Source organism: Phyllostomus hastatus, unplaced genomic scaffold (assembly GCF_019186645.2).
Source record: "Phyllostomus hastatus isolate PE091 unplaced genomic scaffold, TTU_PhHast_1.1 phas_contig_80, whole genome shotgun sequence".
In the NCBI taxonomy this organism is placed as follows: domain Eukaryota; kingdom Metazoa; phylum Chordata; class Mammalia; order Chiroptera; family Phyllostomidae; genus Phyllostomus; species Phyllostomus hastatus.
This window is the reverse complement of record NW_025333960.1, coordinates 17,366,118-17,379,218: the sequence shown is the minus strand read 5'-3', so window position 1 is coordinate 17,379,218 and position 13,101 is coordinate 17,366,118. Positions and strand designations below refer to the sequence as shown.

Genomic DNA, 13,101 nt, shown 5'->3' with positions numbered 1-13,101 from the left:
TTAAAATTCTTAATACTTTTTGAACTAGGGGCTTTGCTTTTTCATTTTTCACTAAGACCTTCAAATTAAAAAAGCCAGACTTGCTTTCAAGAGTGGTGTTAGCTGGAGGTCCCCTCCTCAGAGAGGCCTTCTTTGGCTGTCCATCCTTCCAAAGTAGCACCTCTCCTTCCAGTTACTTCCCTTCCACTGGAATGCAACAAAAGCTTCCAGAGAGCAGAGAGCTTATTTTGATCCTGCTGTAGCCTCAGTGTGTGGAACATCATCAGTACCCACCATACCTTTATTGAATAAGCTATTGGAAGCAAAAGAAATAGTGTATTGGGTATAATGGAAATTTTAGAACCTATTTGATATTTATACACAATCTGATCAATAATAAATTTATGTGGTGCTTGTCTATACATATAAATTCTGATTTCATGATGAGGTTAAGTGAGATATACCTTCTTCATATTATATTTAAGCTTCATCTTTTTCATTAAAGATTTTGAAGTCTGGATTCAGTGTCTGCTTTTGCTGCCTATGTTATACTAACCAAAAATAATACTTTTAGTGTAGTCTGAAGTTTTTAAAAAAGTGTTGATCTGCCTTCCAATTACATTGTTCTTCATAGATTAGTAAAACATTTTCATTTGTGTCAACTAAATTGACCTTAACTCTATAAAAGAGATAAGGTAGCTATAATGTTTTATTTTACAGTTTGATTTGACTGATTTTTTACACTCAAACTGTGATGAACCTTTGTGAGAATAAGCAAATGATAATCACAGAACTTTAGAGCTAGGAGTAATAACTGAGATTATTTCTTCCAATTATTTCTCATTTTTAGATGAGGACACAAAGTATCAAAAGGCACAGTATGGCAGGGATTTTAATGGAACCTGATCTCTTAAATCAGTGATCTTTATATTTCACCACTGGTCTTCTTTCTATCATTGAGCTAGCCAACTTTTGCTTGCAAAGGGACACTTTTTAAAGAGAATTGACACTCCACTTCTAAAATTGTGCTTTTTAATGTAAATCATGCCCTTTAGGTTTGTTAAGTAAGTGGCTGAATAAATGAGAAGGAAGGAAGGGAAGGAGGAAGGAAGGGAGCAAGGAAGGGAGGAAGGGAGGAAGCAGCGAGGGAGGGAAGGGGAGAGGGAGAGAGGAAGGAAAGAAGGAAAGGAGATAGATCTAGTGAAATTAATTACTATTAAAATCTACATAAATAATTTATTTGGATCTTTAAGCTTTTATCTTTAACTTCTTTTATGTGTTCCCTCCTTGATGTTTTTTTTAAATTGGGGTTGGGAACGGGACTGACTTGTGTTACTGTGGAGGGACTTCTAACAGGGTAGAACTCCTTTCTGTTGCCCTCCTAAGCAGTAGTAAGTTATTTGATTCATGGGAGAATCTGTTAGACCACATTTGTTGTGGATTTGAGATTCACTCTTTATGTCCCTTTCCAACCTTACTAGTAGAACAAGACAGAAAACCCCAGCTTGTCTACAGGACATACGCAGGGCCCCCAGGCTGTACAACTTCAGGACCTTTGACCTCATGTGCTGGACTTAGGCTCCATGTAGGAAACGGCATGAATAGTACAAGCTTTCTGGTGTGCTCTCTGCCAAGGGAGTATCCCAGTGGGAAGCCCAGAGTTGTCTGACCAGGCCTATGACTAAGGGGAAGGGAGCAAATCTAATCAGTGGTGACTTATTAGCAAGTCCATTATGCTTCACACCTAAGAAAGTCTGGTCAAGCCTGAACTTAATGACTTAACTTGACATTTGAAGTCCTTCTGATTGATTCCTTTATTTCTCGGCTGATACCACATGCCTCTTCCTGCTGCGTTTTAAAACTATGACGACCTTGCTTTTAGGTCTCAGTTGCCAATTAGATATTTATAATATTTTATAATCCACTTAAATCTTGGACATAATGATGTCATAATTATGAAAGTAACTGGACTTGTATGAAGTGTTGCTTAAGCTTAAGAACAAAATGGCAGCTGTGAAAACAGATGAAATAATTAGAGGAAGAAATTATTTCTTTTTGGAGGCTTCAAGATGTCTTAAAAAGTAACTAGTACCAGTTGGCAATAACGTTCTGTTCTCAGAAATTACACTTAAAGAGGGAACATGGATCCCAGAAAAACTCCGCCTGCCACCAAGGGGTGAGCCACTGCACTGCCTAAATAATTGGTCCCTTTTCCAGCAAAATGTGGGTTTGTTGTAAATGAACATGCAGACGTCAGCCATGAATGACTTCAAGTGGGCCCACACTTGCACAACAGCAAACGGATGAGCGAGAGTTCTCAGGGTTGGAGTAGCGCTGGGTTATTTCCTATGACTGACCTTTTCAGAGCAGTGTTCTCTCTTCCTTAGAAAAAGGCCTATAGTGCTGCTTCCTCCATCGACCATCTGGTCACCTCTCAGGATAAGACACATCTGTTTGTAGGTGTGAAATGCAGTTGCTCCAAACTGACAGTAGGCTGCTTAAAATAATAGCTCAAGTTTTGCTTTGAGCTGATCTGTTTTCTAACAGTGTTAAGAGGTTTCTGACTAAAACAGAGAACTAGTGGTAATCAAGACAGGTGAAACAGGGCAGGAGCTGGACTTTGTGTCCTTTAGTTGCCCACTCCCGTGCCCAAGTGGAGTGGACATACACTGTAGACAACAAGATGCTCAAAAACAAGGGTCAACTTCTAAGGGCCCTCGAAAAGCAGGTGGGCCAGTTCAGAAATGTCAGTCTAACCTGCTTAGAAAGTACTGAGCACAGAATGAGTATGGATGGGCTAATCCCTCAGAACCTTCAGAGGGGGCCCAAGACAATCTTCAGATTTCAGTAGCCAGAGAGACCCATCCCTGTAGATTCTGCACCTGACTAAAAACTGAATTGTTCTTAAATGAATTATTAAGGGGCCACTTATCAATTCAGTTCATCATTATCAAGTTGTAGTGAGCCTGAAATACTTATCTACTGAATTTTTATGTGCTAAATTTTATCACTTTATTTAGTTAAAATGTGTTTGTATATAGTCAAAAAATGCCAAAAAAAACTATGTAAATAATCTTCAAAGCTTCCTATCTAAGAGTGTACATACTCTCTTTCATATAGTTGCTTATGTTTCCAATACAATTTGTTTGTCTACCTGGGAATATGCATACCATAAACTTCAGATTAAAAAGATTTTTAAGGCTTTCACAAGTCATACCAAAACGTTTGTGTAAAATAAAATAGCTTGAGGTCATTGCTTCTGACCACGCGCACAGCCTGCCCTCTAGTGTTTCTTTCTAAATCCTACCAAGTTTCAAACCACACTCCTAATCTCAAAATGCTAGCTAGGTTAACAGGATTAAGAACTGTGTCATCAAATTCAAAGAACAAGGTTAAATACCTGACACATATTAAAATTAAATTAGAGAAAAGTGAAGGTCCTTCCAGGAGCTGGCGGTAACCTCTCCAGAGAGATACTATACTTCGAAGTTAGTGGTAAATATATTTAAGATTCATTTGGTAAATAGGGTCACAATAGAGAGATAAGAGTTACTTCAAATGATAGATGTAGATGTATGTAAAGTGTGATGATAACTTTGTAACTACTAGTACTATGTGATTTTATTACTATATTAAAAAATTCCAAATGTTGATTAATTTCAACATTGATGAAATATTGATGGAATAATGGAAGGTTTTATTTTCCAAAATAGCTAATATACATAAAATGGATAAATACCCCCTTTTGGAAGAGTTAAGATAATGTAACATTTTAGAGATTTAGCTTTACTAAAGCATACAGTTGCCTCACTTTTCTTTGTGAAGTTTTAAACATTTGCATTTGAAATGTTTATAGTTAATGTATATGAAATTAAATCTAAAAGGAGATTCATTATCTGAGAAGAAAAACATTTAACTGTAAACTATTTTTATATATTGATACGCTTTCTAAGTATGAGAAAATGTGCGTGGCTGCTTTGCTTTCATAAAAAAATAAATTTAAAAAAGATGCTTGAGTGTTCAACCATCTAGGTGAAAACTCACTTGAGGATTTAGAGTTGGAGGGGGAAATCCCTCTGATATATCTTAGCTAATTCTGTGTTTGGTGATGTTTATTGTTGACAAGGAAATAAAATGGAATTTGAATTCTATGGTGTCTCGAGCCCTACTGTTCATTACTTTAAATTTCAAGTCCTTCAGATGATAACCTTATTTACTGTCCTAAAGAATGTAAACAAACTAGAGACTTGAGTTGTCTTTTTAAAAAACATTTATATTCTAGGCCTAGGAATTGTCTGAAGTCATAAAGAAAATTTGACAGAAAAATGCTGTGAGTCACCATGTGTTTTCAGTTAGTGCTGACAGAAACCAACCTGACAGCAGGCGTTTGATGCAGGTTTATTTTTCCTTTGCACCAACAGCGGGAACATGACGCTGCCACTCCTGGTGTTTATTGTATATCTGCTGTGGTTGAAAGACTGTCACTGTGCACCTACTTGGAAGGACAAAACTGCTGTCCACGGAGACCTGAAGGGTGTGTTTAGTTTCGTTATCTGTGCCATGTCCTGTTTGCATGTTTGCGTGTCCTGCTGGCATGTACAGTGATTTACAGCTATAAGATAACCGTATTCATTACAGCCTGCTAGTTTCACGGTGAGACGTTCTCAAGGCACTTAAACCAAGTAGACGTGATGCCAAACATCTGGATAAAAATAGAAAATTCCAATTGAGTATCTGAGAACATTCTCATATCCAGATGTTCGCTATCATGCAGATAGAACTTGCCAACATTTTGGCTGCATTTCTTGGTATCATCCAGATGTTTGGTGTCCTCTAAGCTGTTTTAATGAACAGTGAAATTCTTTTCTAGCATTTGAAAAATTTAAACAATTAAAGTAATCTGTGCTGTTATTCTTGAGATAGTGAGAGAATGGGTTATAATGACATTGAATCTGGTTGGTCTGTGCTCATTAACTTCTGACCTTTGTTTGACAATATATGCTTTGGGTACTTAACACTTAGAAAAATAACTTAGTTAAAATGTTGCTTTGTGGGGGCAGCCTGTAGTTAAATTTGGAGGCAAGAATAAGCTCCTTAGGAAGCCACGTTGGCTATTGTGGAGAGAATGACAATGAATTTTATACCCACTACAAGATCATTAAAAGTGTGTAAGACATGTCCAGTAGGCTATTAAAGAATCTTGCACTATATGAAATACTTTTGAGGTATGATGCATCCTAGGAAGGTAATTGAAGCTGAGAGAAAGGGAAATTGTTCACTGGGTTTGAGGTTCCCAGTTGGTGTTTAATATAAATTGTGATGAAAATTCAAAACTCTCTATAATACAAACATGGAAAATGAAAACAGGCCCAGAGGAAATGGCAGGAATGAGGCTAAATGAACGCTGACTTGTCCAAGAGCTCCGCAGTGAGGAACAGAAGGTATTGCCCGCATGGCTGCTGAGTCCATGCGGCGGCTGACTGCTAATTCGTTATGATCTGCTTTCAGAGTCTGATGCTATAAAAGAACAACTAAGCTTCTATTTAGGAGACATAAAAATAAGTGAATTCACTGTATTTTGATGCAGATACCAATACACTGTAATGTGATCAGATCTCAAAGAAAAAAATTACAATATATCTTCTAGGTTTTGCCAAGGCTAGGGAGATAGATGCTGATGAAGAGGTGAAGAAGGCTTTGGTTGGTATGAAGCAGATGAAAATCATGATGGACAGGAGAGAGGAGGAGCATACAAATCTAATGAAAACCCTGAAGAAATGCAGAGAAGAAAAACAGGTACTGGGATTGAAAATAATATCTGTTCTTGAACATATCCAGACCATAAATATTGTACCATAAAGGTAAATTGATTAATTACTTATTTTCCCTAGTAATAGATTTTTTTTTTTTTTTTGGAGAACAGCCCCTATTGAAGGAAGAGTCTGAAGGACATTTTTAATTTCTTTACAGAACATATTCCCTGTAGAACAGGCCTGTGCAGGGCTCCAAACCGGGGATTCTGGGGACTCAGTTCTGTTTGGGAATGCTGCTTTCTTAAAAATGCTGTATCCTCAGTTCCTTCTGAGTTAGGATATTCAGTCAAAAGTGTTCAGGGAGTTTTTGGCTAGATCAGTGGTCTCCAGAGTTTCTGATCTCTATCCCTATTACTAAAATATTTGTTAGCATTCACTCCTAAACATATGCATGTTAATTTATTTATAAATTAGAAACATGACTTGCTACCACTGGCGCAAAATACTTGCTCAAGGCACAAAATACACTTAGGATGAGGTTTGTGGTTAACTAGCGTGGAGGTAGTTTCTATTTTAAATAATCTAGATATTTTGACATTTTTTAGCCCACTTACCAAATCAGATTAGATCGTCATATTTTTTCCTCTGTCACCTGGCCAATAAAGAGCTCAGAATGAAGAAGTGTTGGCTCTGCCTTTGCTGCTTGTCCTTCTGAGCTGAAATTATTCATAACCTGCTGGGGCTTTCTTTTCTTTTTTTTTAGCCTCCTGTCCATTTAGTGAGGACTACTTTAGTTAAAACTAGGCATTAAAAGCCATCATTTAACTGAGTCCTCCTAAATGCAATTCATTGCAATTGGCTGCAAGTGACCAGAGAAAGAGGAAGCCAGTGTCAGTGCTTCTGGATGTGGAGGCCTCTCTTCCCCAGGGTCCTCACACGCCCTTGGCCTTATGCAATCTCCTGACAAAAGTACAATAGACCAGTGTATGTGAAATAGTACACCAGCCTAATCATTTTTAAATTCAAATACCTTTACCTGACAGCTGTGGCTCAAACTATGTATCTTATCAACGGAGCATACACATTATACTCAAATGTCCATGGAAGATGTTAAAAATTGTTCATGGGCCCTGGCTGGTATGGCTCAGTGGATTGAGTGCTGGCCTGTGAACCAAAGAGTCATTGGTTTGATTCCCAGTCCGGGCACACACCTGGGTTGCAGGCCAGGTCCCCTATAGGGGTGGGGTGCATGAGAGGCAACCACACATTGATGTTTCTCTCCCTCTCTTTCTCCCTCCCTACCCCACTTCTAAAAATAAATATAAAATCTTTAAAAAGATAAATAAACAAAACATTTAAAAAATTATTCATGTTGCAATTATAAATCTCAGCCCACCTCTAAATCATAGACATGATTTAGTTTGCATGGCTCATAGTTTAATGGCATTAACCATCAACATAATACTCAAAACAATTAAAATTTTTTAAAAAGTTTGTTTTCCAAAATTACCCTTAAATCAAAGAGGAAATCAAAACTTTAACAAATAGAACTTGGAAAATATTTTAAATTTTAGCAGTGAGAGTAAGTTACTTTTAAAATTTGTTTTCATTAAATAAATTTTAAAATTGTGGTAAAACACATATAAAATTTAACATCTTAATTGTTTTTAAGTGTACAGTTCTGCAGCATTAAGTACATTCACATGGTTGGACAACCAAGCTCCAGAATTCTTTTCATCTTGCAAAACTAAAACTCTCTACCCAGTAAACAACTCCCCATTTTCCTTTCCCAGAGTCTATTTTTAAATTAAAAAATACAAGTAGAGTTTCTAATATTTCCTTCCTACGCCTATAAATTTGGGGACCACCAAGTTTCAGATAGCTGCTAGAATTCTCTTCACTTCTGAGCACTGTGGCCTCCTGGCATCCAGTGAGCAACTGAGGCAGGGTTGTATGACAGGCTGACCACAGAGCTGTGGCTAGGCTGTCACCACACTGGTTGATGTTTTGGCCACACCTACACCCTGCATCCTGCAGGGTCCCTAGCAAGGAAAGGAGATTGCCTGACCAGCAGCTAAAAGCTCTCCTTCCATTTGGCAGCAATCAAAACATTTTTAGGAAATTAAGAATAGCTCCTTTTGAGGAAAATGTGGTAGCCTCTTGAGCTGCAGTCTTCCATGGTGGGCTTGTGAGCCTGGCCACTGGAACCAATGACACCATTACTTTCATTTACAGATAGGGAAACTGAGGTTATAAATGATGTTAATGAATATGTTAATCCAAATGCTGTCATGAACGACCAGGGAGAAAGTTGGCTGGTGCTCTGCCTGTGGGACCTACTGACTTTCTGTTTTTCTCCCTTTCCCCAGCCTCCTGGCAAGCCAAGAGTGCAGCACTATGAAAAGAATGCTCCAGCCCTGGCTGGTGTGGCTCAGTGGATTGAGTGCTAGACTGTGAACCAAAGGGTTGCCGATTCAGTTCCCAGTCAGGACACATGCCTGGGTTGCAGGCCAGGTCCCCAGCAGGGGGTGCTCCAGAGGCAACCACACATAGATGTTTCTCTCCCTCTCTTTTTCCCTCCCTTCCCCTCTTCCTAAAAATAAATAAATAAAATCTTTTTTAAAAAGCTCCAGTTATGGATGGGTCAGGTAAGCAAATGTTGGTTTCATTCTGACCCTGAAGAATCCTATAACCCATAGAATTTTAATTTTTGTTAAAAACTACTTATTAAAAGTTCATTGATTCACACTCTTAAGATCTAGACATTCAATTAAAAAGATAATTTAAAAAATTAGGAGTCTCCCTCTCTAAAATTACTTTAACCCTAGAATAGGGGATACTTCAGACAAACTATGAGCTGGCAAATAAGTGATTGGTGCCCCCAATCTCCCAGGACAGAGCACCACCCATCCTCAGGTGACCCAACATCATCATGGACTGCCCCTCCTCAGCCCCTCCCTACTAATATTTAGTGGGAGTATAGGAAACCTACTGAACTGGAAAACCTTAGTGTGGCTTAAAGTAACTTGCCCCCACTCCAGGTCTATATAAAATACTTGAATTGATGTGGATATTTAGGGGGAAATGGAATGGGCATTCCCAAGCCAGAGATCTACATCCCCTGTGGCAACATTTCCCACCAAAACTTGGGACATGTGATTTGGTATTGGTTTTTGTCATGCTCTTGGGTGTGAGTGGAAGAAAATTGGGAACTACTACAAATCAGTGACAAGGTGAGACAAACTTTCTTGAGAAGTATGGGGTTCCAAAGCTGCTCTGTAAAGCCCAAGGAAACGGGAAAGTCCTGTCTGGGTCACAAGGTACATTTGGTAGGCTGCGGCCCTGCCCGTTTTCTTTTATGGCACATAGCAAATGCCACCTGGCTTAGCCTTAGGATTCTGCCATGAAGGCTGCCGAACCACGTGAGCCCAGCCAAGGAGATGCAGATTTTCAGTGCCCCGGTGTTCTTCGGGCTTAATATGCCAGAAAAGGGTAAATTATTTTTTCCCACTAGGTGAAGATGCACACTAAATTGGTTTTAAGTACAGAAACTTTGTTCCCTCGTGTAATCTTCACTTAAGGGAGTGACCATTAGCTCTGAGGCTGTCTTGTTATGGGGGGGGGGGGGTCCATTACACCCCGTAATTCCCCTAAACTACATCTTGGGCACAGAGGGAGCCTGTCTTCAGAAGTTCACACCTGTAGGGATGCCAGGGGTCTTGGCATGGGTGCCAGCCTGAGAGGAGCTTAGGGGACAAGACTGAGGTTCTTAGGGACAGGGTCACTTCTGCTGGGCTCCTTACCACCCAGAGTGGGACCTGGCCAAGTACACCCAGTCGCCACAAGGTGGAGTGCTTGGAATATGAACCAGAAGAATGAAGATGCTCAAAACAGCATCTTGGCAATTAGAATTATTTATAGGAAGATGTGATTTGATATACAAGAATCGTGCTTTCTTGCAGTTAAAAACATACAAAAATTAAAAGCAGCATAATTGAAAGGAATAAATGCATCAGCTTTCTAAGCCTTAAAACTGCTTTCCACATCCCTCAAGGACTAGATGCAAAGGCAGACAAGTAAATAGGTGAATTACAGTTGCTCCCCAGAGTAGGGACTGTGTCTTCATTGCTGGTTCAGCTGCATCTAGCAATGTCTGTCCCATAGCAAGCACTCAGTAGATACCTAGTGAATGAATAAATGAACAGATGGGTAAGATTTGCACAGTCTTCAAAAGGGACCCATCAGTGTTCTTTTCTTTTGTTTTCTTTTTTAGTGAAGGGAATAGATTTTATTTTAAAAAATATTTATTTATTTATTTTTAGAGAGAAGGGAGGGGAGGGAGAAAAAGGGGGAAGAGAAACATTGATTGGTTGCCTCTCTCACGTGTCCCAACAGGGGACAGAACCCACAACCCAGGCATGTGCCGTGACCAGGAATCCAACTGGTGACATTTCGCTATGCCAGATAATACCCAATCAACTGAGCCACATCCGCAAGGGCTCAGTGCTCTTTTCTTAATCAAAGAGAAAGCTTTCTTTGGGTAGATCTGTCACTTGCTAGGGACCTGAAGGAGTGAAGTAGCTTAGATTATGCATATTTTTAAAGAGTGAAATCAAATGAGGTATGCAATACATTGAGTCATGAAATGCAAATAGGATGTTTTTCTTCTGCTTTTTAATTAGGAGGCCTTGAAACTTATGAATGAAGTTCAAGAATACCTGGAAGAGGGAGAAAGGCTATGCCAGGAGTCTCTGGCAGATTCCTGGGACGAATGCAAGTCTTGCCTGGAAAGTGACTGCATGAGATTTCATGCAGCCTGCCGACCTCATTGGTCCTCTATGGAAAATATGGTAAGGGAATAAGAGAGCATAAGATTTCAAAGTTTTTAAGTACCTACTTCAGCTTACTTTTAAAACATTAATTTATATTAATATTTAGAATATAGATGCCTGGTCTGATACTGGCCTTTTGCAATCTAGACTCTAACATTCATGCTTATATATGATTCACCTGTGTATATACAATTTATAAGTTAAAACAACCATTCAGTATTTGCTCCACCATTTAATGACACTGTATGTATCTCTCTTAGAAACACCCTGACTCTTTCTGTCTTGTATTTATTATTTGTGAACACATTTCCACTAGATTGTAAGCTCTTTAAAGGCAGGGACCATATCCCATCTATGTTCATTAAAGCATTATAAATATCCAATAAATATTTTCTGGATTGTATTCTGAATGATAGTCTTATAGTCTCTGATTTCAAACTGCTTTAATATTTTCCCCTGGAGACCAAACATTTGAAGACATTCTTTGCCTCCTGAATCTGTTTCAATAGGCTTGCCCTCTATGACAGCATGCACACGAGTGTGCATACACAGAGATTCGTGGCCCCTTTAGGCCTATCCATGCATGTCTTATAGGACTGGCATGTTTTCTTTTTTGTCTCCTTTGGCTATCTTCTGGACAGAGGGAATCACAGAGGGGGGTGACCTGAATAGGATGAGCTCTGCCCTATAAAGTCTCCTACTCTATTGGCCTGAATTTCCCTTCCCCTTCAAGAAGTGAGCTGAATATGAAATGGAGTGAAATTTCCCTCTCCATATTAGAGCATGCACTAATTAGAGTATGCTTCTGGCTTGGCAGTGCCATACCCAATTATAGAGTGAGCAACCCTTAGGATGATTTATATGCCAAGTTAATTTGCCTCCCCTGTTAATTGCATCTGCTCTATTTTTATTGCCACTCTCTAATACACCAGAATGTGGTTGAATAAGCACTGGCTGGAAGTCAGGAGGTTTGGGGACCATTCCTATCTGTGTCAGTTGTGTGGCCTTATGAAAATTTCTTGGGGCTTTAAGGTTTTGTTTTTGTAAATGGATTCAGGTAAACAGAAGCTGTCAGAGGGAGAGGCAGATGATCCACCCAGATTACTTTTTTAGAAAGGCATGAGTACTCTAAGAATTTCTGGAGAACTCTTTGAACAGCACTGGGAGTTAGTAGCAGTGAGGTGTATGTTCCATAACACACAGTAGTAACCATACTACTATCATATAAGGGCAACTATGTTCTGGCACAAACTTAGGTGTCACAAAGATGAAGTAGAACATTGTGTTACTGATGGAAAATCTGTTCCCAATGAGTAGAGAATTCCATAATCAGAGCGTCATTCCTTTCACTACAGCCAAGAAGGGCTTTGATGACTGCAAATGAGTAACATCCTAAGTAACCTATTTAGCTGTATTAGGCATCTACAGTTTAGTGTAAATGTTTTGATGAAATGAGAAAGAGCAGAGCATAGACACTAATGTAGTCTGCTAAAGGGAAAAAAAGAGAAGAACTAAGACACTAAGACAGAGGTGAAAGACAAGAGCCTTATTCATAGTTTTAAGGCAATTTACACAGTACCCGTTGGACCAGGTTATGGCAGCCACCACTAGGTACATTAGCCTGTGGCTTGTCAAAAATATTGAAAACTTGGCCTTTTTAGGCCTTTTATAGGCTAACATAAACCAAAAGGAATTTCAGATCCTATTTCTATAGTCAAAGTCAAAGTCACTACGAGAGTGTTAATAAATTATCTTATATTGAATTACCTTTTCCTAGTTTGCCCAGAATTGTTCTTGATTTAGAATGACTACTATAAGATGACTTTAAAATTTACAATAAAAAATAGTCCAGAAAGATAATAAATTTCTTATTCTATTCTGTCCCTGACCCCGCAGATTGAACAGTTTTTCAGGAAGATATATCAATTTCTGTTTTCTTTCCATGAAGATACTGAAAAAGATCTCCCTTTTGGTGGAAAGGTCATGGAGGAAGATGCACAAGTGACCCAGATAGAGCATGTATTCAGCCAGCTGATGGTGGACGTGAGATTTCTCTTTAACAAGAGTTTTAACGTCTTCAAACAGATGCAGCAAGAATTTGACCAGGCTTTTCAGTCATATTTCATGTCAGATACAGACTTACTTGAGCCTTACTTTTTTCCAGCTTTATTCAAAGAGCCAATGAGAAAAGCAAGTCCTGTGCAAAGCTGGGACATTCCCAGCTTCTTCCAGCTATTCAGTGATTTCAGTCTCTCCTTTTATCAAAGTGTCAGCACAGCGGTTACTGAGACGCTGAATGCCACAGACGATTCACCCAAACAACACAAAGGCAAGTATTAAAAGATTATTTTTACTTAGATGTTCATACTAACATCAAGTTTTATTTAGCTTGTGAATGGTAGACATTTCTAAGTCATTGTGCAATGTTTCTGAGAGTGACAATTTATGGATAATCAAAGTTTCAGAGGCTCTTAGAAGCTCTGAAGTCTGCCAAGCACTGTCCCTCTTCCATTCTTGTTGAGAGTTCGGTGGGCATG

At 39.0% G+C, this 13,101-nt stretch overlaps 1 protein-coding gene across 3 annotated transcripts in view; it reads left to right on the top strand.

Moving 5' to 3' along the window:
* The first annotated feature begins 3,370 nt into the window (after nt 1-3,370).
* The window catches only part of CLUL1 (clusterin like 1), a 32,976-nt gene continuing 23,245 nt past the window's right edge, over nt 3,371-13,101 (top strand). For 2 of the 3 annotated variants that reach the window (XM_045850211.1, XM_045850209.1), the window contains exons 1-5: nt 3,371-3,474; nt 4,401-4,513; nt 5,627-5,775; nt 10,415-10,582; nt 12,461-12,893. In XM_045850211.1, the coding sequence (XP_045706167.1) occupies nt 4,408-4,513; nt 5,627-5,775; nt 10,415-10,582; nt 12,461-12,893 (856 nt within the window). In that variant the 5' untranslated portion in view covers nt 3,371-3,474; nt 4,401-4,407. The remainder of the gene's footprint in view (nt 3,475-4,400; nt 4,514-5,626; nt 5,776-10,414; nt 10,583-12,460; nt 12,894-13,101) is intronic. The other variant, XM_045850210.1, reaches the window with a different exon arrangement.